Source organism: Lupinus angustifolius, chromosome LG05 (assembly GCF_001865875.1).
Source record: "Lupinus angustifolius cultivar Tanjil chromosome LG05, LupAngTanjil_v1.0, whole genome shotgun sequence".
Taxonomy (NCBI): Eukaryota; Viridiplantae; Streptophyta; class Magnoliopsida; order Fabales; family Fabaceae; genus Lupinus; species Lupinus angustifolius.
Window position 1 is genome coordinate 26306428 of NC_032013.1, and position 26861 is coordinate 26333288.

At 33.0% G+C, this 26861-nt stretch overlaps 6 protein-coding genes across 11 annotated transcripts; 3 read left to right on the forward strand and 3 right to left on the reverse strand.

Moving 5' to 3' along the window:
* LOC109348479 (heat stress transcription factor A-7a-like) lies at positions 485-3934 on the reverse strand. Of its 2 annotated transcripts, XR_002107735.1 has the most exons (3): positions 2772-3934; positions 884-2015; positions 485-707 (listed from the first exon to the last, which is right to left on the reverse strand). XR_002107735.1 is itself a non-coding variant. In XM_019588950.1 (2 exons), exons 1-2 carry the CDS (start codon positions 3093-3095, stop codon positions 1254-1256), a joined length of 1086 nt encoding a protein of 361 aa, XP_019444495.1. In that variant the 5' UTR covers positions 3096-3934; the 3' UTR covers positions 805-1253. The 2 variants fall into 2 exon arrangements, 1 of the variants encoding a protein (XP_019444495.1); XM_019588950.1 differs by lacking the exon at positions 485-707 and having other exon boundaries at positions 805-2015.
* LOC109347124 (sulfate transporter 3.1-like) lies at positions 3659-14151 on the forward strand. Its single transcript, XM_019586850.1, has 13 exons — positions 3659-3717; positions 7310-7647; positions 7872-8079; positions 8984-9155; positions 9277-9342; positions 9923-10036; positions 10384-10500; positions 12439-12565; positions 12667-12953; positions 13066-13256; positions 13351-13442; positions 13531-13607; positions 13804-14151. Exons 1-13 carry the CDS (start codon positions 3659-3661, stop codon positions 13987-13989), a joined length of 2034 nt encoding a protein of 677 aa, XP_019442395.1. The 3' UTR covers positions 13990-14151.
* Positions 12614-26222, reverse strand: LOC109348478 (protein trichome birefringence-like 10). 4 transcript variants are annotated; one of them, XM_019588949.1, is made up of 5 exons: positions 25764-26221; positions 25294-25683; positions 25055-25213; positions 24120-24487; positions 12614-12625 (listed from the first exon to the last, which is right to left on the reverse strand). In XM_019588949.1, exons 1-4 carry the CDS (start codon positions 26195-26197, stop codon positions 24121-24123), a joined length of 1350 nt encoding a protein of 449 aa, XP_019444494.1. In that variant the 5' UTR covers positions 26198-26221; the 3' UTR covers positions 12614-12625; position 24120. The 4 variants fall into 4 exon arrangements, 3 of the variants coding, with proteins under 3 accessions (XP_019444494.1, XP_019444492.1, XP_019444493.1); XR_002107734.1 differs by lacking the exon at positions 12614-12625 and adding an exon at positions 23526-23913 and having other exon boundaries at positions 24038-24487; XM_019588947.1 differs by lacking the exon at positions 12614-12625 and adding an exon at positions 23526-23913 and having other exon boundaries at positions 24131-24487; positions 25764-26222.
* LOC109348481 (selenocysteine methyltransferase-like) lies at positions 15538-18354 on the forward strand. Its single transcript, XM_019588953.1, has 7 exons — positions 15538-15767; positions 15857-15913; positions 15989-16215; positions 16294-16423; positions 16651-16854; positions 17367-17438; positions 17965-18354. The coding sequence occupies exons 1-7, from the start codon at positions 15612-15614 to the stop codon at positions 18103-18105; spliced, it is 987 nt and encodes a 328-aa protein (XP_019444498.1). The 5' UTR covers positions 15538-15611; the 3' UTR covers positions 18106-18354.
* LOC109348477 (sucrose-binding protein-like) lies at positions 18229-20647 on the reverse strand. 2 transcript variants are annotated; one of them, XM_019588946.1, is made up of 7 exons: positions 20540-20647; positions 19987-20451; positions 19577-19752; positions 19378-19458; positions 19015-19278; positions 18657-18918; positions 18229-18569 (listed from the first exon to the last, which is right to left on the reverse strand). In XM_019588946.1, exons 1-7 carry the CDS (start codon positions 20601-20603, stop codon positions 18409-18411), a joined length of 1473 nt encoding a protein of 490 aa, XP_019444491.1. In that variant the 5' UTR covers positions 20604-20647; the 3' UTR covers positions 18229-18408. The 2 variants fall into 2 exon arrangements, with proteins under 2 accessions (XP_019444491.1, XP_019444490.1); XM_019588945.1 differs by having other exon boundaries at positions 20534-20646.
* On the forward strand, positions 21508-22776 carry LOC109348480 (F-box/kelch-repeat protein SKIP30-like). The gene has a single exon (XM_019588952.1). The coding sequence runs from the start codon at positions 21520-21522 to the stop codon at positions 22549-22551; it is 1032 nt and encodes a 343-aa protein (XP_019444497.1). The 5' UTR covers positions 21508-21519; the 3' UTR covers positions 22552-22776.

Here is a 26861-nt window from a genome sequence, read left to right on the forward strand (position 1 = left end):
TAGAATTTGCAGCTGGTGTATTTAAAGTTATTGGGTAACCTCATTGTCATGTGTGGACTTGTGAGAATAGCATATATAGAAAACTCATTTGGGGTTATGCCAATAACTTATCACCTTTATATAAGCTCTTTTTAGCATAGTTCAGTAAGCTTATTGAGTGAGCATTTACTTCAGTTGTTTACTCAAAAGCACCCTAATGTAGGAACAATATATAAACGTAAAGAAGGCAGGGAATAACAATTGCTTTTGAGCAGTGCTAGATGCATCGTATGTAGGTATTTTCATGCTAGTATGTGAGATACTAAAGTCTTAGATGCCTTTGTTTGGGATGCTAACTTCATGGAAATTTTAAATTGTAGGAGTTCTCGTTATATAAGATTTTCACATTCTTGTGTATTTTGTTTATATGAACAAAACTTAAACTGTAATACAAAACATGGGATGTGAAATTCCAGGAAAAATAGCAGTGCACCAAACACCGTTCATTCATCCATCTGTGCTATTTGACTCCATGTCATGTTCTGAGGAACCGTGAACCATGCTCTAATCATCATTTATTGAAGTGTAACTCTAGATATATCTTCATCGTCATAGTATGTGAGATACTAAGGTTTACCACCAAATGGTTCTTGATTTAAAAGCAACATTGAGTTATGATTCTTGAAGATCAGCAACATCGGGTATCCATTCTGCAGCTTCTGAATAATCTACATTCCATATAAATAAATATAAAATAAGAAAGTGGCAAAGTTTGTGTTCAACAGCTTTTCTACAATTTTTCATTTTCTAACAAAGTACCAAAAGATGTCAAGGGCACAGACATATGAAATAATAGCGCTCTTTGACTATGATGCACTGCATAGATTTAAAAAAAATACTGGACCTTGAGTGAATAGCGATCTCTATCACTACTAAGATTCTTGTTCAACCAACAGCTGCATTTGCAACCTACCTAATAATCAAACATTGAGAAAAGGTAAGACATTTAGGCACTAGCTAGTGCTACAACATGGCATATAATGGGGTCAGAAACATCAAAAAATAAAAACATCTCCTTATATATTCTGTTTGATACTTTCTGCCTTGCCAACTGTGATGATGGCCCCACCATATGAATGCAATACTGGCAGAACTTGAACCAAAGAAAGTTAAAGTTGATCCAATGCACTTCATTTTAGGACAAAAACTCCTTCCAAGTGAGCTTGAGTATACACCCTTTCTTCCTGATTTTACAACCACATGAGTCTTACCCTTCATTTAGGACATGAACCCAAATAACCTAAGCGACTAGCCAAAACATTTACATCTTCATCTTGATCACCTTGAGAGATTGGCATGTCTAACTCACTCTCAAAATTCTCACTGAAAAGTTCTTCCCAAAACCCTTCATCGAGTTCCTTATCCAACCTCTCTTGTGACTCCTCTTCTAGTGCTTCATGATGTCCATCCTCATGTTCTCTCATCCCTCTACCAAAACCTTGCATTTCCATGGCCAGCATTTCAAGTTCTGACACTCCATATCCATATTCACCAAACTCCACTGGCTCAACTTTCACACTACTACTTGGTCCTTGATCAATTGGTCTTCTTCTCTTCTTAGTGATGGCCTCTTCAAGTTCCTTTCTCTTCTCTTTCTGTTGAACTAGTTGCTGAATAAAAGTTGGATTTCTCATAGCTCTAGCTAAGAAAGCCATCATTTGTTGCTGCTTCATCTCTGTCCCTCGTAACCTTTCCTCCATTTCCTGAAGATAAGATCTTGTATGCTGTTGTTGATGTCTAAGCTTCACAAGCTCCATCATTAACACTTGTTTATCGCGCCTCAATCGATCAATCTCTTCGTCTAATCCAAAACTTCCAACTTCAACACAGTGGTCTTGTTGTGCTTGCTGTTGCAAAGGATGACTAGGTTGTGAAGGTGCTTTTCTTCTCCTTATGTTAGCTAATAGGTTCCTTTGCCCTCTAAGGAATCCTTCATTTGCAAACTCCCATCTATCTGGATCAATTTTTCTAAAACCCTGTACTAAACAAAAAACATTTAAAGTAATTCAGTGTTTGTACTAAATTGCAGCTCACGACAACATTTAAAGTCGCAATATTATAGTTTTGAAAGTCTATGCAACCACATAATTGTGTCTATGATGCAATTTAAAACTATTATAGTAATTGGAGAAAGTGGTAAAGCACTTAAGGTTGATGCCAAATTGGAAAACTTGGATGAATTCTTCAACAGCAGGAGCAGCTATGACTTAGGAATGATCCATAACCAACATGACTAATCACTGTAAAAGTTCAATAGTACAATACCTTATGATATATTTTTTATTCATTAAAACATCTGTGAATAAGAGGAAGAAACTAAAAAATATCAAAACAGTGAAATTACAAAAATGGTGCTTACATACAAGAATTTACACATTAATTTCACATTGATTAACAGTACATATATTGATTCTTAAAAACTGCATTACTTAATTAAATAGTTAATAATTTATTACAATGTCGTTTTAATAATAGACTAGTAACCCATTACCATAGAATGAAAAACTGGTCTGAGAGAAATAAGTTCCCCATCCAAAACAATAATATCAATCCAAAAACAAGACAGATTCTAAAAAGATAAATAAGATACATTATCAAAAAGAGAAGAAATCCTATTTTAGATTCAAAGGAGACATTAAATTGGTTTCTTAATTAGGTTAAATATGGCTTTCAAATTAGAACAGTAATAATCCATAAACATTTAAATTTGTAAGGGAAAATTGAAAACTTACATAAGTGTTTAGTTGTCTGACAAAGCTTGAGAAATTGTTGTGCTTGAAGTATCTAGGAAGGAGGGTCCTAGAGAAAGCATGTGGGTCCCATACAACAAAGCTAGCACCATTTCTGCTCCATGAAACTGTGTGATTGGTGGTTGGGTCATCCACTGCATCAAATGTTTTTGTTAGAAATGGAGGTGGACCTCCTTCATGAAGACCCTCCATTGGTTGTGGAGGAGGAAGAGGAACCATTGATTGATCATCACTATTTTCTATGTGATATATTGATGATGATGGTTGTTCCCAGTATTCTTCTTTCAGTGGGTATAAATAGTTCATTTTTATAAATAAAAAACAATGAATTAAGTTTGGTTTGTGATATGTGAATTTAGCTTGGTCTTCTAATGCTAATGCTTCTTTAATGCAGAAAATTTATAGTAAAAATAAGAAAGTTGCAATTAAATATATTAAAATCAAGGATGATGAAGCATAAGAGATTAAAAAATAGTACAAAAAAGGAGATATTATGAAGAATAGTTCAAATGGGTTTGTGGGAAATGATTCTATTGAATAGTGAATAGTGAACAGCGAAAGGAGGGGAAAAAGTGAACCTTTCGATGTTGGTTTTTCAAAGAAGAAAGCCGGGGACTCTGTTTTCTTAAAAACAAAGATTGAGAAATGAACAAATTTTATGGGCTTATATTATAGATTATTATGGTTTTGACATGTAAATTTGGTCTGGTAAAGTAAAACTGATGGTTCGAATTAATGTAACAGAAAAGAAAATTGCAAGTCAAACCCATAAAAATAAAGGATGATGAAGAAGAACAAGAGTGTGAAAAGAGTACAGAAAGTAGATATTTTGAGTATAATACAAATGGGGTTGTGGGAAAGGATCAGAAATGGTAGAGATCAGTGAAAGATGGGGAAAAAGTGCAGCTTTGAAGTTGAAGATAGCAGAGTAATATGTTTCCTAGTTGGGAAAGTCGTTTTAGATGGTTAATTAATAAGAAAGGACTGTTTGTCATACCTAAGTAAAGAAAGCTATAGAATAAAAGTGATTAACTTCTCATATTTGAGTGATTTATATAGAAAGGGTAGTGTAGTGAACTCAAAAATAGAAGAAAAAAAATAAGAAGTTTCTAGATATATTGGAGCATTATTGTGTTATTTTATTGAACCCTGAGGGAAAAACTTATGAATAAGAAGTTTCTAGAGACATTGGAGCAATATTGTGTGTTGTTTAATTGAAAGCCCTTTCCTGAAAAAGCAAGTGGATGAGAGGGATGGTTGGTCATTGGCTTAGAAAGTTCTGGAAGATTTAGAGTGAAGGGAAATGGTGGGGATACTTTTATTGGGATCACGTGTTGGTATGGAAGATAGTGTGGTTTGTTCTGTTTATATAATTTTAAAATGTTATTATTGGTGGATATGGATATGGAACCCCATTTCTCACAATAATAATTGAATCAAATCTAATTCACTAACACTATTGGGAATTGGGAATTGTAAACATTCCTTTGTGGTCGGCACTGCAAGAACTCTAACAACAAACTTTTTTCTCTACATTATATTCTATGGCTTCAAATTTTGAACAACAAACCTTTGTTTACTAGTATGTCTACAAGTAAGTATGCAAATTTAATGTCAGATTTTCACATTTCTTTACAAGATTGACAACATCAAACTGGATTAAATGTTTAAAATGATTTCATATTTTCATTTTCTGTATTTAATAACTTTAATCCTAGTACTTGGTGCATAGGTTAGAATAAGTCATCCCTTACTTTATCCATATAAAAAACAACTTAATATCTCATTAGGATCGTTGTGAAGAGACATTATTTTTTTATTTTATTTTTCTATCTATATGTATTCCTTTTTTTAAAAGGAGGCATGTAGTATGGACTTGTTGGTCAAAATACCAAACTCTTTTTTGTGCTAATAATAGAAAAGGTTTTATTGAAGACCCAAAACTATAAAGGATTTGTTTTTGGGTCCCTATTCCCAACAATCCAACATTTTCCCTATGCAGCTTGATTCCAAGTGCATGTACTAGAGGCCCATATATGAGTAGAGTATATATGTCATGATGACAAATGAATATAGTTAAGGAAGCACCATATGTGGCGTTAATTAGATGCTTTGGATTTATTTGTGTCATGGTCAATGCGAATATACCGTTCCAGTACCCACCTAAATTTATGTTCTTTCTGCTATTTCTATCTACTTTTTTAGCAATATAATTTGGACATTTATCACTATTTCAGATTAATGGATGGTCCAATATGTGTGTTACACAAAATTCTACCAATAATGCACATTAAGTTATATCGTTGTTTCACAAAATGTCTCACAATAATGCAATTAGATATCACATCAAAATTCATGAAGTCAACTCAAACCCCCTATTATTGTGTGTGTCTATTTGCACACCCAACTTCTTAACTTTTTCCTTCACGTTTTCATATTTGTTGGCTCTACGGACAAAAAATTCATTAAAAATAAAATACTGATTTGTTTAGATATTTGATTGGATGTTGGTGTCTTGACAATAATAATGTTAAATCATTTAGAAAAATCAAGTTCTATGTTACATAATTAACCGTGTAAGTTATTTATGACCACTTAATATTTAAATGCTTGATAGAGTACATTCTTACACTATGAATACATACATTTTCTATTAATATTATATAGCCACTTTCTAAGCTTCAAAGACAATAACTTGACAAGTGCCACGAGTTAAGTGCCAACTCTTTAAATCTAATTATCAAAATATTAAATGATATTACTACTACCTGACCATGGGTCGGATAATGCTTATCCTTATTTGACCTTAAATGTTGGTCGAATCATTTTTTGAATTTGAACTCAGTGCTAAACTTGAAGCTAATCTGACTCCAAATGTCGACCGAGTCAGCCTTTTAAATCGAACATGGCCTTAGACCCGATTAAATATAATGCACACTCTTTTTAGATAAAGTTTTCTCGATATTACTTATTATTATGGATATCAAATTTGACATATAAAATGATATGTGTATATATATTGTTAGTCGTGTATGTGATAAAAAACTAGAGAATCAACAATATTTTTTCACTAAAGAGGTGTTAATGTTATATACACAATTGAAAGACATATAAACATGACGAATGGGTGATCACATGATAGGTTAGTTTAGTCATGTTTATCTCTTACCTTACTCTAAATATTAATCACATCTCATTTTAAACCTAAATCCAATACTAAATCTAATAAAACTCGATTATATTCGGACTAAATTAAGTGAATGGATAAGGTTATGTGCCATTTACTCATAGTTACCCCAAGTGGTGGGAGGAATTTTTTTAAGAATTATTAGTTGTCGCTCTTTGACTCGTTGGAAAAGAGGTCCATGCCCGTGACATTTGCCACAATGCCACTCTCACAATTTTATATGTCAGGACTAAAATATAGAAAGAAATATTTATATATATATATATATATAGTAAATATAAATATCTATATATAATTAACATACTATATTGTCATTTATTTATATTAAATATATTTAAGAATTAATATTATAAAAATATAGATAATATATAATATTATAAAAAATTCTTACATTATTTTGATAGTAAATTTTCCCACTCATAAATATAAATAATTATTTATTGAGTGTTGAGATCTTAGTATCCTAAATCAAATAAAAGAGTATATGGAATAGTAACAAAAAATCAAATAAAAGATATAACTGTTTTTGTTTTTTTAGAAGAGAAATATGTTATCTTAAATTCTGCCTAAATAGTAAATAGTGAATATTCAGAATATGATTTAGTATATGTGATCTTTGTTATTATGTTTCCTAACTTTATCGATAAGTTCTGTTAAAGGAAGCTTATGCCACTAGTCCCAATCTGACAAAATAAAATTATTAAAAATAGTACAATTAAGATATTAAACTCTATTGTTATTATATATATATATATAGCCATAATAAAAGTTGTTTGACGTGTATATTAACCCTACGGATAAGATCTCTCCAAACTTGGAAGAATAATGAGATGTGTGAGCTTCCTGGAATTTGCTACCATTGTGTGTTGGGCAGGTAGAATATTATTTTATTATTAATTCAGATAATGGAATAATATCTGGGTCCTATCTCAATATCAATTCACATAATTCCTCCATTTACTACACTCATTTAAACTACCTAAATCAGTCAACACATTTTGTCGGTGATAGATAACTTACTCATTTACCATATTCATGCTCGGATTCGATGGCATATATAAGGTTTGCTCAGATGCACTTATTTTTACAGATGATAATTTATTTTTGAATAAAACTTAATTTATATTTTCAAGTATATCTATCTGTTTTTTCGTGATGTACCAAAAAATATGTATCTCATTTTTAGTAAAAAAATATTTTACGCATTAATTATAATAAAAGATTTATGTTAATTATGTTGGAGCACGTGAGTGAAAGCGCACGCGAAACACACGACACAGAACTTAATCGTGGCTAATAGGTTTATATATATAAGGCCTATTCTCCCAGACAGCCTCACCAAAACAAATACAGAGGCTTCAGCCATGAACGTTGAGAGTGTGCAAAGGGTAAGTATCCCTCCACCACAGCCATTCTTTATGTCTCTAAAGTACAATCTCAAAGAGACTTTCTTCCCTGATGACCCTTTCAAGCACTTCAATAACCAGACACCTTTAAAGAGGTTATTGCTTACCCTTCAATACTTCTTCCCTATATTCCAATGGGCTCCACACTACACCTTCAATTTCTTGAAATCAGACATCATTTCTGGCATCACCATTGCTACTTTGGCTATTCCTCAAGGCATTAGTTATGCTAAGCTCGCCAACCTCCCTCCAATTCTTGGACTTTGTAAGTTATAATTAATATATTAAACAATATTATTCTGCTAATCTCTCCTTTAACTGGATTATATTAAATACTGCCATGTCACTAGATTAGTTTTAGTGATAAGATTGTTGAATTCTGACACATATATTACTATGAAGATAAAGATGTTTAATAATCTTTATTAAGTTTATACTATTATTTAATATTTTTAATAAATAAAGAATTGGGTGAATGAATGGATGCAGATTCGAGCTTTATCCCACCAATGGTTTATGCGATGATGGGTAGCTCAAAGGATTTGGCAGTGGGAACAATGGCAGTTGGATCACTTCTTATGGCATCAATGTTGGCGAGTGTGGTTAATCCAAATCAGAACCCTAAACTTTTTCTCCACCTTGCTTTCACTGCTACATTCTTTGCTGGACTCTTCCAAGCATTATTTGGTCTCTTTAGGTAATTCATTCTTATTAATCATCCTAACCACTTTTTAATTTTAATGTAATCTTTGTATTAAATGTGTAAATATTTATATATGGCCGGTGTAATATCCACCATTTATTTGTCAAAATGAAGTTCTTAATTAAGAAATTTGTGATTATAATAATTGTTATATTACCTTTACCATAATTTGAATATTTACAAAATAAAATAAAATATGATTGATACTATAATTAAGTGTTATAGATTAATGAGTCACTTATTGGATAAAGAACTCAAGACTAGACCATTTTATATTAAAGTTTATAAAAAAATCATAATATTAACTAATTTTATTTAAGAACTCTGGATTTCAAAATTAAAATATTACCAAACCTTAATAAATAATAAATAAAGAAGATTTCACTACTATAAAATGTTATAAATAAGTTAAAATTATCCTCAAACAATATATGCATTATGCTTTAATTATAACAAAAACATACAACAAATTTAAAATTTAATTAAACAATAAAAATTTTACTATAATATAAGTCAACAAATAAAAATTGTAACTAAAATTAAGTTAATAACATCTGTCTTTTTATTTCAAAAAGATAATGTTTTGAATGTTTTTTTTTAAATATTTTTTATTGATTCGATCAGTCCAGCTATCATATCATCCATTTTAGGCTTAAATGAGCCAAATTAAACTGAGCCAATATGATTTTGATACAAAATCATTGAGATGAGAGACTCAGATCAATTAGATATACAATGATGGTTGAATCCTTTATAATAATGGACTGTCTTTTACATGATCATGGTTTATAATAATTAGCTTGATAACAGTGCAACTACACTTATTTATCTACTTTGATATCATGTTTTGTTTTGGTTTGATTTAATAATAACGGAATGATGACGTGGTATATGACAGGCTAGGTTTGATCGTGGATTTTCTGTCACATGCAGCCATAGTAGGGTTCATGGGAGGAGCAGCCACTGTGGTTTGTCTGCAACAACTGAAGTCCATTCTTGGACTTCAACATTTCACTCACCACTCTGATATTCTATCAGTAATGCGATCTGTTTTCACTCAAACTCATGAGGTGCCACATTCAAATACAAATCTTTATACTATACCTACCTAATATATAGCTCTGAAAGTATTTGTATATAATTATTCATCTTCCTCTATGCCACTAATTGTTTGGTTGAATCTATTTGCAGTGGAGGTGGGAAAGCGCTATTTTAGGATGCTGCTTTATTTTATTCCTCATGGCCACAAGATATTTCGTAAGTCACATATAAAACAAACTATATACCTTAAATCTTTTAACTGAATTTGACACTTGATGAACACATATATTCCTATGAGACTAGATCCTAAGCTACATCATATACAATAAATCAAGAATACACACATATATATATATATAACACACCATTTAAATATCAATCAATAAGTGGGAGACAAAACAAAGGACATTTTTCTTCTCTTCTCTCTTTCTTTTTTCTCAACCAAAGATGAGAAAATTTATTTTTCTCTCACCATTTTCTCTCTACTCTAATTCACCTTTACCAAAGAGAGGCTAAGTGCATTATTTTTCTTTGTTAACTTTACATTCTTAGGTTTACTAAATATTATCACAAGGGTAACGAATAACAAACATTAATACAAAATATAGAAATAATTTGTTAACAAATTACAGCTCGTGTGAGAAAATTTAAAGTCGAAGTTCATGTGGTTAGAATTTTATTTTTACCATAAGAATTGGAGAGAAGTGAATTTGGAAGATTATATTAATAATCGAGTTTAGAGTGGTGAATAAAATTTGTGTGTGATGATTGTAATTTGAGATATTTGTGATTGTAGAGCAAACGACAACCGAGGTTGTTCTGGATGTCAGCACTGGCACCATTAACATGTGTTATTTTAGGAAGCTTGTTGGCTTATTTCACTCACGCTGAGAAGCATGGCATTCAAGTGGTTAGTACTGTAACTATATTATTATTATTATTATTATTATTTATTATTATTATTATTATTTATTATTATTATTATTATTATTATTTATTATTATTATTTATTATTATTATTATTATTTATTATTATTATTATTATTTATTATTATTATTATTATTTATTATTATTATTATTATTTATTATTATTATTATTATTTATTATTATTATTATTATTATTATTATTATTATTATTTTCTAACTTCCTTAAACATGTCCTTATTCACCCTTAGACAAAGGGAATGGGACAATAACCACTAACTACTAACTACTCTATCAATATGGTTTTATGAAATGTTGGTGCATGTTTCAGATAGGAGAATTAAAGAAGGGGCTAAATCCACCTTCAATCAGAGATTTGGTGTTTGTGTCACCTTATATGACCACAGCCATCAAAACTGGTCTTATAACTGGCATCATTGGACTAGCGGCAAGTATCTTTCATACATCAATCTATTTTCCTTTAGTACACACCAAACATGTTATGTTACATAGCTCCTATGTGTCACAAGTGACAATTCACACATCTAATCAATCTATCACAACCTTAACCAGAGATGGGATTAAACAGTAAAAAAAACAGCATAAAAATGATAGGGTTCAAAAGTAGAATTTTCTCTCTCTAATCATATATTCACATTGTCCTACTTAGGGCTGAAAATGAGCTGAACCAATTCAAACTAGAGTTCAGCTTGGTTCAGTTCAATAAAAATTTGCTTAGCTCGAAATTTTATTCAAGTAATTTTTTTAGTTCGATTTCGATTCAATTAAAGTTTATAAACTGTTCAATTCGAATTCATTCATTTTGACAATTTAAATAGTTAATTAATTTTTAAAAAATATTGCACAAAGTTATATATAAATATAATAATAATAAACATAAAAATAATATAAAAACTTAATATAATAATAATAAACCTAGAAGATTAGTTTATATATGAGATTAATTTATACCGAGATAAAATTACACAATTAACAGACAATCTAATCTATTCACTTTTAAAAATCCAACAGACTATAACACTTACGAGTTTCATCTACTCCATGCACGATACTCACACACCCAATGTACGAATTCATACATGCACACTCCATGCATCAGTTCATATATGTGCACTCCTTACACGAGTTCATACACACACTCTATACAAGAGTATGCATGTAGAAAAACTATATGGCACTTACGAATTTCGTCCATTCCATGTACGATACATGCACATTCCATGCAAGATACTCACACACTTTATTCATAATTTCATACACACACTCTCTGTGTCAATTCATACACGCGAACTTCATGTGTCAATTCATACACGCACGCACTCCATGCCTGAGTATGCATCTAGAAAATCTATCTATATATACATATTAGCTTAAATTAAATTACACTCATTCTCATCAATTCATTTTTTTAAATCTAACGGGCCATAACATATTAGCTTAAAAACCACCTAAAAATGAATGGATGATATTCATTTTAACGAGTTCAATATCTAGCTCAAGTTCAACTCATTTGGTTCATAAACCATGTTTGTCAAGCTAAATAACGGGTTGAGTTTCAAACGAATACCAAATTGATTCGATTCATTGTCAGTCCTAATCTTATTACTATTCAAAGGTGGAAATTTGAAGTAATTTAGTGACATTACTTTTGGTTCAACAAGCTAACTAATTTATACTCACATTATTATATGATAAGATGACTTGTAGTTGGTGCATCAATAATAGTTATCTTACTAAACTAAAATTATTCACAATATAAGAAAATCAAATTCACCTAAATCCAACTATTAAATTTAATGAATTTAAATTAATATAGTTTAATAGATTAGTTAGAGATCAATGAATTTGAATCACCAATTATATTCAATGAATATCTATTGATATATCAATTTGGATAAATATTTAATCCATCGAGAAAACAATTATTAATAAACAATGTTTTTATTTTTAATTTTATTCACTATCTCACCTCTCACTTTCTTATAATGCTTCACACTCTACTTTGATTTTTGATTAAATTGATATCAATTATAGAATAAGTGAACGTCATTAATATTGAATTGGAATGCATCCACTAAATTTATATATGGATATATTATATAATTTAAAATATAACTTAAATGAATTTATATGGAGTAATATTGAATTGGAATGCATCCATTAAATTTATATATGAATAGATTGTATAATTTAAAATATAAGTTAAATGAATTTATATGGATTGATGAACGACTTTTCATCCATTAGCCTAAATCCATCCATTTGCTGCCCATAGCTGGCATAAAACTGTTATCATTAACCAAGTTTCTTCTTCTGCTGCTGCTACTATTACTAATAGTACTCATTGATGATCATATATGTGCAGGAGGGAATAGCAGTGGGAAGAAGCTTTGCAATTTTTAAGAATTACCATATTGATGGCAACAAAGAGATGATTGCTTTTGGAACCATGAACATAGTTGGTTCCTTCACCTCTTGCTACATCACATCAGGTAATTTTTCCATTAAAGCCAATGTGTACATAGGAATAATTTAACCAATTCTATGCATCACTTGCTAATAATTTTTTCATGAAAAATGAATGCTGTTACAGGACCATTTTCGCGTACAGCTGTGAACTACAACGCGGGCTGCAAGACTGCAGCATCAAACATTGTAATGGCAGTTGCAGTGATGTTGACATTGTTATTCTTGACACCCTTGTTCTATTATACTCCTTTGGTTGTGCTAGCATCCATACTTGTATCTGCAATGCTTGGACTCATAGATTATGAAGCAGCCATTCATTTGTGGAAAATTGATAAATTTGATTTCCTAGTTTGCATCAGTTCATATATTGGAGTGGTCTTCGGCAGTATTGAAATTGGCTTAGTCATAGCAGTATGTATCACTGAATGCTCCTATTAATTTTATCTTGGTCACTATTTGCTTATGATATTATTGTCATCAATGAAATGAAATTAATATTGTATGCTTCTATGTGAATATGCAGGTGGGGATATCTGTACTTAGAGTACTTTTATTTGTTGCTAGGCCAAAGACATTTGTTCAAGGCAACATTCCAAACTCTGGAGTATATAGAAATGTGGAACAATATCCAAATGCAAACCATATTCCTGGAATCCTAATTCTTGAAATTGGTGCGCCAATTTACTTTGCCAATGCAAGCTATTTAAGAGAGAGGTATGCAACCTCAGGACTTGTAGTTGAGCCTTTACACAAAAATATCATTGACCTACAATAAAATTGGATAGTTAATATAAAACTTTGTTGATAGGATCACAAGGTGGATTAATGAAGAGGAAGACAGAATTAAAGCTATAGGGAATAGTAATACCAATTTGCAGTATGTTATAATGGATATGACTGGTAAGTTATGGAGCTTAAAGATGAAGTCACTAACAATCTTGTCTATAAGATTTTGCTACTCTAACTTGCAATGTGATTTTATTGTCAGCTGTTGCGAACATCGATACAAGTGGAATAAGCATGCTTGAAGAGCTCAACAACATTTTTGGCAGAAGAGGGCTACAAGTAATTTGTTATAATTAATATCTTATTGAACAAGCTACTTTTGGAATAAGCTAATTATCAAAAGAATGATAAGTTTATGAAAATAAATAGTTGTTCTTAAGACCAATTAAGCTAGCTATACATTATTTCTGTTTGCAGCTTTCAGTTTTAGAATGCTTAATTGATTTTTTGCAATCTTCCTTTCCTCTATGATTAGCTTGTTTTGGTCAATCCTAGAAGCGAGGTGATGAAGAAACTCAACAAAGCCAAGTTCCTTGATGAAATAGGCCACTCATGGATTTACCTTACAGTTGAAGAAGCTGTTGGAGCATGCAACTTCTTTCTCGACACATGCAAACCAATCCACACAAAAGATGAATCAGAAGGGGGTAGCAATGTCTGAGCCATGTAATAATAATAGAGCATTATAAGTTAGCACTATATATGTGGCATGAGAGTTTGTCAATCATGCTGCACAATATTTAGAGGGTTATAGGACAGTGAAAGATGCAAGGATATTTTAATTTCTCTACGTTTGCATCATGAGTTTTTTTATGCACAATTAAGCAGATGCGTGACCGTCATCTTCAACATGTAGCTAGAAGGAATAAAGTTTCTAAGATATAGGGTGTTGGATTTTTATGTATCATGATGCTTGATAATCTATTCAAATGAAAAGTAGAGTGTTGAGCTCAACCTTATTAGATAAAATGTGCATGTATTATATCAAATAAATATATATTGTTCTAAAGTATGTCCAATACAAATGAAAATATGTCATGTCAATTAAAAAAATTAAATATTTATTATTTTTTCTGTTTTTACTTCAAAATTATTAGTGCATGACATGATTTGAGACATTGATTGTTGTTTCAATTTATATCACCTTTCAGAAAAAACAAAGTGCATCCACTTTGAGGAGAAATAAAAACCACAGTGAAATACAATGTCTCTATTTGATAGTAAGACATATGTTTAAGATTTATTTACAATAAAAAACATATAAACTTTGTAGATAAATGCTTCATCAACAATATTATTCCGAAAAATTTACCCATGTGGTGCACCTTGACTGAAAAATTACGGTTTTGGTGCACATTTTATAAAAATTACAGAACTAGCGTAGTTTTACATAAATCGGCAATGGAATTGCCGATTTTTGTATTTTTTTCTCTCTCCTCCCCAAAATCGGCACTGGGGAGGGAGTTTTATTATACTATATTTTTTTTCAAACTCCCCCCTAAATCATTTTTTTTTATTTTTTTTTCTATCCCCTAAATCGACAACCGGAGAGTTTTTGATTTTTTTTTAACTTGTGGGAGTTATATTATTAGTTTTAGGGTTTAATTTTTTAAACACAAATCCTAATAACACACAACATAATAAATTTTGTTAACCCTAACCATAATAACAGAACACAATAATGAAAAACACACATAATATTCACATAATATTTTATGTTTTTCGTTATTGTGTTTTTTCATTATTGTGTTTTGTTATTATGGTTATGGTTGACAAAATTTATTATGTTGTGTGTTGTTAGGATTTGTGTTTAAAAAATTAAACCCTAAAACTAATAATATAACTCCCACAAGTTAAAAAAATCAAAAACTCTCCGGTTGCCGATTTAGGGGATAGAAAAAAAAATTAAAAAAATGAAAAGTATAAAACTCCCCCCTATTGACGATTTAGGGGGGAGTTTGAAAAAAAAATATTATAATAAAACTCTCTCCCCAGTGCCGATTTTGGGGGAGGAGAGAGAAAAAAATACAGAAATCGGCAATTCTATTGCCGATTTATGTAAAACTACACCAGTTCTGTAATTTTTTTAAAAGGTACACCAAAACCGTAATTTTTGGGTCAAGGTGCACCACATGTATAAATTTTCCATATTATTCCAAAGTAGCCCACAATTTGAGCCCAAAAAACAAAAACAAAACCAAAAGCTAACTTTAGCTGAATGAGTGAGTGAGTGATTGATTGATTGATTTCAGTTTATTATTAATCTACGGAGGCAGCGACAGAATGCGGTCGTTAATGAGTAATTTCCTGGACCAAGCTGGCGGCACCGCGGTGATAGACGGCGGTCTGGCGACGGAGCTGGAACGTCACGGCGCAGACCTGAACGATCCACTTTGGAGCGCCAAATGCCTGGTCTCATCATCTCACCTCATTCGGCAGGTACTCATTATTCATCAACCATATCATTTTTTATTCTTTTTATTCTTTTATTATATATTGTTGAATTTACGAGTGAGTTAATTGATCAGGTACACCTTGATTACTTGGAAAATGGTGCAGATATTTTAATCACTGCTTCTTATCAGGTCACTCTCATTTCTTTCTTTCTATGTTTTATTATTGTTGTTATTGTTACTAAATCTGAACTTGAGGTATTATAGGCTACCATTCAAGGTTTTAAAGCAAAAGGGTTTTCCAATGAGGAAAGTGAAGCATTACTCAGAAAGAGTGTTGAAATTGCTTGTGAGGCACGCAATGTCTATAATCAAAAATGTGATGCATGCTCATACCCTTCCTCTGATACCATAATCCTTAAACACCGTTCCATACTAATTGCAGCATCAGTGGGGAGTTATGGAGCTTATTTGGCTGATGGATCAGAGTACAGGTCAATTTACTCATATCTACTCTTTTATCCTTTATTTCCCTTAATTACTCATCTTTATTAACATTTTCTTCCAACCAGTGGGGATTATGGTGCTGCTATCACCGTCCAAACTCTTAAAGATTTTCATCGAAGGAGAGTTCAAATTTTAGCAGATTCAGGTGCTGACCTGCTTGCATTTGAAACAGTGCCAAATAAAATTGAAGCTCAGGTATCTTTAAAGATTGCACTTTCAATAACTCAATAGGACTAACTGCTGGTGGCTTATAACTTGGGAGCTAAAAATAAAAAAGGACGACTCAATACACGAGGCTCATACCTTGTGGGGTCTGGGGAGGGTAGATGTACGGAGCCCTACCCTCAGAAGCAAAGAGGGCTTGTTTATGGGATTTGTTTTGGTTTTCACTCCTTTGTCTCCCTAACTAGTTGGCTAAGCAGGCTTATGCAGAGCTTCTAGAAGAAGAGGACATAAAGATTCCAGCATGGTTTTCATTTAACTCAAAAGATGGAATTAATGTTGTTAGTGGTGATTCTTTACTGGAATGTGGCTCCATTGCTGAATCATGCAACAAAGTTGTTGCTGTTGGAATCAACTGTACCCCGCCTAGATTTATACACGACCTGATAGTATTGCTTAAGAAGGTAGAACCTCATGTTCTCTCTTTTCAAAACTAATTTTATGCCTTCAGGATAATTGTTGGACATGATCTTTCTTCATTCAGCATAATATTTTATTTCTATCAACCTCACTTTTTCCCTTGGTTCTTTACTAATTAATGCAAATCCAGTATCTACCTTACCAAGCTGTTTTCCTTTTGATAAATCGCATACATACATACCATTTGAGTGGATAATAAAGGCAAATAGATGCTAATCTGTATCTCTTGAAGAGTTTCGTAGTATGGTAATTGCTAAGTTGACTCTTTCTTTTGTAAAAAAAATTTCAAATTGATTACATGAATGGCGATTTCTTTGGCTAAAGCACTTAACCTTTACCCTGGAACAGTTTTCACATTCATGTGTAGCGCATGTGCGCAACTAATTGTTATCTCTTAAAATTTGTAAGATGAATGTGTCGTTTTCCTTGTTTATGTTTGTTAATGGAACTTACCTTGGCCGATCACTTACCCTTCATTCACATATAACTTCTGTAGGTCTCTACAAAACCAATTGTTATATATCCAAACAGTGGGGAAAATTATGACGCTGACCGAAAGGAGTGGGTGGTAAGTATGTCTGACCCGATCTTATGTTACATTTATATTGTTTTTCAAAGCTGGCAGGTTAACTTTGTCTTAAAAGTTGAACAAAGATCTAGATTGTCTGTTCTGTTATTACCTTGTGGATTTTACTCGAAATTTGGGCTGTTATCTTGTTCTACCTTAAATGGGATGTTGATAGTTTCATAGGGAGCTTGGAAAGTTAATATTTAGAGGGTAGCAATTAGATTTACCTAAAGGGTTATGACAAAGGGAATGTTCACTAGTGCCTTGAGGGCATCGGTTAGGGAATCAAATATAGTAATTTTGAACATTTGAAAATCTTAAAGTTGTGCTATGAAGTTCAACTTTTCTATATTTTGATTCCTTAACTCCTGCCCTAAAGAGAAGTAAGGGTCCTAATGGGATATTCTCTGATTTTCCCCTTTCTTCTTCTACCATGGGCATCGGCTGCTTGGTTTTTTCCTGTTATTTTTTACTGTCAATATATCAGTATTATGTAAATGCTAATGTTAGGTTGTTACTGTTACAGCAAAATACAGGTGTTACAAATGAAGATTTTGTCACATATGTAAACAAATGGTGTGAGGTAGGGGCTTCCCTTGTGGGTGGCTGTTGCAGGACAACACCAGCTACTACTAGAGGGATATACAGGACACTCTCCAAGCAGTAGACCTGTGACTGTTGCCATCCAAGAAGATGATCTAGAACACATCGTTATGGTTGATTTCGAATAAACTCACAATTTTAACTTATTAATGTATGATTCTTGTTCTTGACTATTACTGATTCGAGCGAGCATAATAAGTTGATCCCTTATTTATTTGAGAGGTTTCTTATTCATGTTGGTATCATTACACATAGCCAGTTATGACCTCTAGTTGTCTCATTTGCAACTATGCAAAAGAAACTTCCATCTAAGTCCTAATACAAGTGATCGATCTTCTTTCAAGGTCCTTCTTATTTTCAGAGTCCCTCATGCATAAGCACGAGCATGTTCCTCAAAATCATAACTATCAGGACCAGGTAAAAACAAATCTTCATCTCTGCTGAAGATTTCATCAACCTTGTCAGCAGGGTAATTGAAGGCCAGCTCCTTCGCTTCCTTGTCCAGTGCCTTCACTACGTTCTTCTTCCCTATTCCACATTTCATCACAATATCACAATATATATATATATGATAATGATGTAAGAATTAAGGATTATGATTAAATGCATATATACCTGCAAAAGTAAGTGTGTTGTCGCCTTGTGCATGAAGCTGGAAGCGAAGGAGCTGAAGGTTGTTTTTGTTGGAAGCAACTATAATGAAAGGATGCCCTGTAGGAACAACAAAAACAACTCCTGGCTTCAAGGAAGCCTTGAAAGGATGATATGAATGTGTGGAAGAGACATGTGGGCACACCATCTCTATGTACCCTTTTCCATCACTTACCATTATTACATTTGTTGCCCTTGTCGCGTACATAGGAGCAGTCATAGACCCCTGCATTCGTATCAATTAATTAACAAAGCAAACCTACCAATATTGTTAATAAGTAATATATATATATATATATAGTGTTAATGAATGAATTGATACATTGGTGATGTTGGCAAAGCTGAGAATGAGATTGAGGTCTTTAAGCTGACTATGATCATCAAGATTAGTTTCAAAGAGACGACCATATTGGTTGCTCATAATTGGACTCTTGAAAATGTTGAATGGACCACTTGATCTTCCTCCAAAAGGCCAAATCCCTGACCCTTTCACCTTGCTTACAGATTCCACATCTTCCTTGGATATTTTGAATATACCTCCCTTCTCCTGTTTTTGGAACAACCTCTCTAACTTTTCTCTAGGACTCTGATTATTCAATCCAATCATAGAAACAATAAGTTAATCAAATAAGCAACATAAAAATGTACATGTAACCAAATAAACATTAATGGTTCTAAGAGTAACCTTGAGTGCAGCTTCAAGTAATTCCCAGCTGAATGCAGTTAGAAATGATTCTGGGTTTCTGCCTCCAGGCCCATAAAATGCCTACATGGTCACACATTTCTGTCAATTAGTACATGAGATTTTTTTAACAATGTTTAGTTGTCTTTTTTTCACTACATTGTACATGTTATATTAGTTAATTTCTAACAAGTATTATAACCTCAAATTTTCCAGGTACAGCGAGAGGCATATGAAGTTTTGCAATGAAAAGCTTCTGATTGTGATCTCTGTTGACCAAATAAACAGGGGTCCCTGATGGTACCCTTATGATGTCACCTTGTTCAAGGTTGAACCTTTCTGTTTTCTCTTCCCTCACCATTCCAATTGTGGCTCGCCCTATAAATATTCCAAGCACAGAATATAAAAACATCATACAACAAAGTTACATATTTACATTAAGAAATAAAATATCACATGAGCATTGCTATGCTATGCTATTAAACACAGTGCCTAACACCATATATCATTGTGTAATTTCATTTTTCATTCCATATATATCATGAACAAGTGAAGAATCATATGTAACTCAAAAAGGATATAGTAAATCATTAAAAAAAGCTAGTATGATACCCTTGACGACAAAGAAAACAGCCTCAGAATCAAAGTGACATGGAGACACAAAAGTGTGTCCTTCAGCTTCTAAAGTGGCCAGACGAAAGTTGTGAATCCCTCTAAGAAGGTTAGATTTCTTAGTAAACCTGTGAAGAACTCTAACTCTACCATCTTCTGTTTCAAATCTTGTCTCAAAATCATCATCATCAAATAGGAATGGATTTTCTTCTTCTTCTTCTTCTTCTTCTTCTTCTCCTTGGTGTCTTTGTTTCTCTTTGACTTGTTCCATCTCATGCTCTTTTCTCCTTCGAACTTGTTCTTCAATTTGTCGCTCCCTTTGTTTCTTCATTTGATGGTACTTGTGACAGCCTCGCGTGCATTCTTGTTTGTCATCTCTGCTATATTTGTCTTGGTGCTTGCATTGATGTATGCATGTTGTTAGCTCTGGGTCTAACTCTGCTTCTTCATCTGGTGTGCCCAAACCTAATAATTAAAGAAAAATAGGAGTAGTAGTAAGTATAAGAAAAAGTGAGGAAAAGAAGCATGCAACATAGGAAGACAATACATATACATGAAGTAGCAACTAGGATGAAGAGGAAGATGGGTAAAGAAAGGTTGATGGTAATGAACTTCATTGGCAGAGGTTGAGAAATTAAGATGGAAGAAGACAGACACTAATAATAATACTGATATATGAGAAATGAGTAATGTTGTTGGGGTGCCATGCAGGAGGACTAGTGTCCGCTTAGGTGTCTCAAAATTTGTACCTTCTTCATCATGGGAATTGGAATGGGACAAGTGACAATATATAATTGAAGATTTTGTTGTAACAATATATAATTGAAGATGAATATAAAATTGTAGTGATGGACCCAAATATGAATAGTTTGGTAAGGTTGAATGGGCCAACACATCTCATAGGTGGAATTGGCATGTAATAATAATAACAGAATAGATATAACCTCCAACCCAAAGCAAGCAAGAAAGAAAAGAAAGAAAGAAAGAAAAGAAAAGAAAGAAAGAAAAGAAAGGTGTAAAAAATGGAATTAGGAATATGCTGTATCCGTGAAAATATATATATGTATGTAAAGTCATCTTTTATATTCAATTCATTTCATATTCCTCTCTCTATCTTTGATTCTTTTGTACACAATTACCTTTATACCCCCGCGATTCTCTTCTTCCCATCCCAGGTATGGAGTATGAACCATTTCCCTCTATCTCTCTTCTTCAACATCGTCATTCATCATTCAAATATTACCTTTATGCCCCCAAATGCTTTATTCGCCATTCAAATTATTCTTAGGTTTGGAGTGTCTTGTAATGTTTCTCTAAACTGTTTCATCATTTCAAATTCTTACCTTTCTAATTCCTACTTCCCCTCACTGGGTATGTTTCGATCGAAGAATCATAAATATATAACAACAAATTCTCACTTATCAAAGAATCATAAATTGTATGAAGTTTATTCTTTTTTTACATGAAGAATAAAGTAGAGATTTTGATTCAATCTTGTGATTTCAGGTGCAGGTAGCATTACATAAATGTATAATGTCTGAACTGATTGAAGGACTTCCTGATGCTGTTTCAATTAGGTGCCTTGCAAGGGTTCCTTTCTACCTCCACCCGAAGCTCGAACTTGTCTCTCATTCTTGGCGAGCAGCCATTCACAGTCCAGAGTTATTCAATGCTCGCCACGAGATTGGTTCATCACAGGATCTCTTATGTGTCTGTGCTTATGACCCAGAGAATTTGTGGCAGCTCTATGACCCTCTTCGAGATCTTTGGATTACACTCCCTGTTCTTCCCTCAAAGATCACCCACCTTGCCCACTTTGGTGCCGTCTCCACTGCTGGAAAGTTGTTTATCATTGGTGGTGGAAGTGGAGGAGTTGATCCCTTGACTGGTGATCAAGATGGTTGTTTTGCAACAGATGAGGTCTGGTCATACGACCCTGTACTTCGACACTGGGCCACTCGGGCTTCAATGCTTGTTCCCCGCTCCATGTTTGCATGCTGTGTTTTGAATGGCAAAATTATTGTCGCTGGTGGCTTTACTACCTGCAGAAAATCAATCTCTCATGCAGAAATCTATGATCCTGACAATGATGTTTGGACTCCAATGCCCGATCTTCATCGCACTCATAATTCAGCTTGTTCAGGAGTAGTCATTGAGGGAAAGGTCCATGTACTGCACAAGGATATGTCAACAGTGCAAGTTTTAGACAATGCAGGGCAAGGGTGGACCGTCGAGGAATTCGAGTGGCTCCAAGGTCCAATGGCAGTTGTCCAGGGTGCACTTTATGTCATAAGCCATGGATTAATCAAGCAGGACAAGGAAGTGAGGAAGGTACTTGATTCAGCATCCGAGTTTCGAAGGAGATTTGGGTTTGCAATGATTGGACTAGGTGATGAGCTATATGTGATTGGAGGCTTAATTGGCCCTGATAGAATGAGTGACATTCAGCCATTATCTGATGTTGATGTTCTCACACTTGGGAGTGAGAGACCAACTTGGCGTCGCGCTGCTTCAATGACAAGGTGTCAAGGTACTATTCTTGGTTGTACAGTGCTGAGAATTTAGACCCTTCACTTTCTTCTAGGCTCTTGTGTAATTTTGGATCCCTTCAACCAGACAAAGAATCAGTTGTTCAAGGCTTACTTGTTTTGTATGTAAGCCAAAGCCATAGATAGTATTTGGTCCTTGGTTTTTATCTTGATTACTTGCAGTAATGAAGAGATATACTGTGTCTGTTTTGTTCTGTTTGAAGCAAAAGAGTAACTACTTCTAACACTTTGCATTTTATCATTTCATTTTAATATGAAGAACTGCTACATTGATGTTAATAAACTAATAATAATGTAATAAATACTTTATTATATTGTAAAGAGCATCATGATTGGTTGTAAAGTCAATCATTTACATTGGATCAGGATTCTTTCATGTTTTTAAATAATATACCAGACTGAGAGAGATATAAATACACAAATTATTTTCCATATATTATAAAAGTTGTGCCTGACTCACTTAGAGAATCCTTTGTAAGTATGCTCTAACTCGCCAATTTTGGCATTTCTATAACTCAGTTTTGTAAGTATCAATCTTTAACCGTTTAAATCATTGTTATTACTTATTAGTATTGCGTATCATCATATAGTGAAAGTTCACTAGTTAAATCACATAGAATTATATATAAATATATATATATATATATTATATTATAATAATGTAATAAATACTTTTATTTAAACTGTGTTAAAACAATATGCCACTTAGTGATATTTCATGTTTTATAAGTATAAACAAAGGTAATAATTGTGTATTTGATTCTCTACACTAATATTTTCAAGCATTGAAATGCTACCACTATTTATTAAAGAATAAAAATTTGTATTTATGACTATTACTTTTCTTTTCATTAAGTTTACATAATATATATATAGTTATTTCCCTCAAACCCTTTACATTATCTCAATCTCATAACTTTGTATTATTATATGGTAAGAATTATTGCATAACAAATTCATTTATAACTTTTAAAAAATTTAAAGGAAAAAGGAAGCATGTGATTTGGTAGTATTATTGATATGGGATTGAGAATAGAAATCTGGGTCACCTTTAAAAAATTGAAGACGTAAACGTGTAATAATATTAGTGAAGTGCAAAGCACCATGCACATGAAAATTAATCACCCCAATGTATTTGTCAATATGAATGAAAGCAGTTGACTTTATATACAAACAGAAACACCAAGAACTTGGCATATATCTCACTAAATCAAATGAAATTTATAAAATAAAATAAAAACTTTGTATCATTGTATGCGTGCTGGTGGTCCATCAAGTATGTATCTGAGTGATTTTGTTTTTGTACAATGTAACCCTGAATTTCACCATCCAATGCTAAGTTCCCATCTGGGTATGTTCCCTCTACAATGACTCAACACTAAGGAGAGGGTTAATCACTCATTTTGTAGGAAATTAAAGCGGCTTAATTCCATTGCTCCTTAAGAATAACAGCATTCTGTAAACTCTAAAATATGGTTAGATGTATAAACTAGTAAGAATACCCCAATGATGTCAAAATCATCTATTATGCATGATATAGAATAATAGAACAAGGGCAGGCAGCACAGCAAGGATTGACAAAACTCTACACTGAAACTTTTGTTGCATTCCTTTCACCAAAAGTGTCCCCCCGCTTAAGAAGAAGTGCATAAAGAATCTCATTCCATGAATCAGGTACACCAGGTAGGCACCAATGACTACAGTCTTGCCTCGTCATTGCAGCTGTCCTGTTTGGCCCAACATAATAAATAGATGCATGCCCATCTTTTCTCCGCAATGACATTTCTGTGACATTTAGTAAGTCCAAATTCAACATCACTTTTGATTTATTCATGCGCTCTGACAAGACATCCAATATGGTTGTGAAGTGACTGTCGGATAATGTCGGCAAGGAGCCTAACTCAGGGAGTGTTTCCATGTTACAACCACCACCACTGTTCCAATCACCACCCCTGCTACATCCACCAAATGTGTCATTATTCATTCTTATCTCCTTATACATGTTGTTGATAGTCATTACAGTACAGATAAAATTAAAGAACAAGTTATTGAAGTGTTTTTTATTGTTTTGCTAGGAAACGTAACAGACCATAAATTAATGGTGAGGAACAAATCAGATAAGCTAGATATGAAACCAAGGCACAAAAGGCATGGCCAGACAGCAATTTGCAGAGAAAGAATTACATAACAAACAACAACCAAGCCTTAAATCACACTAGGTGGGTTGACTCAAATCTGCTAGAGTCTTGCAATTCATGCGATATTCAAAAACAGAAAACAATCCAAAAACAAAAGTGTTTGCCAAAGGAGAGGATAGTGACAGGACAAATACTTTAAAAGGCCATGTAGTACTATAAACTTAGTTAAGTTTACAGTAATGTCATTTTATTAACCCTAATAAATTTGTTGGAGAAGGAGGGGGAGTATAACTGAGGACCCCATTTAGACCCCATGACAGACAAAGTTTGAGTAAATAAAGATACAAGCATAGGTAAGTCTGCTTGAGAGTTTACACAAACCTGAAATGCACAGGAGAATAAGTTCGGAAAAGAACATAAGTTTTGTTCATGTTTACTTCAGCGGCGATCCAATCAATTACTGTCTCGACTGATTTTCTATATGCATCTTCTATAGTCATATTCTTCTTCACTTCCTCCCCGACTTGGAAGTAACAACCCCTAAGTAATAAAATGAAGCCAAGATCAAAATGACATATAATTCCAAGTTCAACAATGATATATTGATAAAAAAAGCTTACATTTTGAGTGTCTTTTCATAATTCCACCAATGTCCAGCATTGAGAACTAGCACATCGGCGTCCCGCCAGTGAAAAGAAGACCAGTCCATATGATCCAGTCTCAAAGTCAATTTGACATGTTGAGGTGCTCCATGAGGAGGCCGTCCCTGTACTACTAGAAATGGTGATCTGTAGTATTCGATTGTACAATTGAAGTGTTCAAACTTGAATGCCAAGAAGCCTGTGTGCCTTGAGATTGGGTTCCCATTAACCTCATAGATAGCACTCTTGTTTGTTACAGAAGAAGAGAGCATACAGAGAAGTGATTCCCATTGGTTCCTTCCAATTGAATCTCCTACAAAAACAAGCCGCTTACCGCGTAGCTTTTCCAACATATTATTTGCATCAAATCTGTCACAACACAATGTTATTACAGTTCAAGATATGACCCAAAAGTAATGAACCTATCAAAATTGAAAGTATAATTGAACCTGGGAAGGTTGCAGTTTTGAGGTTGCCATCTCCACTTGGTGTAGAAAGTATCAGGTCTCCCATTCTGATTACATCGAAAACCTTCATCCATAAATGAACAATTTTGAGAAGTGTAGAGTGGATAAGTATCATCCCAAACCCAGTTTCCATTGAAGACATCACAGTAATCAACATCTTCAAACTCAACAGAAGAATGGAAAGTTGTGGTCCTTCCTTGAGTTTGAAGGATAGAAGTGTAGTGAAGGCAGAAGAATGATGCAATGAAGAGAAGGGTGAAGAAGAGTATAGCGAAAGAAGGTTCAAGAGGGTTAAAGCGCTTTAATTTCTTCACTAACTCTTCAAAGTTAGTGGTGTTGGGAGAGTCAACGTGTGATGATGAAGATGATGAAGAAGAAGAAGAAGTTTGGGTCTTACTCATTTTTGTATCATTCATTCATTCACTGAGAAGACAAACAAAGTTTGAAGATTTATAGAAATAATAAGAAAATAAGAAAATAAGAAAAAGAGATGTGATTGGTAATATTGGTAATAAGGGAATGTCAGTCAATGATAGAGGGAGAGATAAGGTTAATATCATATTTGCTTCATTTATATTATTATTATTATTATACAAAATCATACGCTTAACAAGACTTTAGAGGAAATAAGTGATTGGAACGTTGAGGGAGGGAAAGTATTGATACCCCCCACCCCCACATTCATTGCATACAATTTTCCAATCACTTTCTTCTCTCACAAATCATTCATTTCTCTACCAAATATTAATTACATTTTATTATTCCTTACTCTCTCAAGCAACATTATATTAAATATAATATCATATATAGCTTGTGTAGTGCCACCCCATCTATGTTAAATAAAAGCATTCGGCCTTTCGCCATTTCCTTGCACTACTTTCATTAATTTAGTCATTCATTTTTATATGAATAGTTTTTTATGGTTATATAAGTAGAATGTTTGATTGTATAATAATAATAGGGTGAAGAAGCAAAAGAAAATTGTATGAAACAATCAGATAGTTGCCGTTGCAGTTGGAAAACAATAAAATGAAATTGACTTTGAAATATTTTATAGATTAATACACACAGTTTCATTAT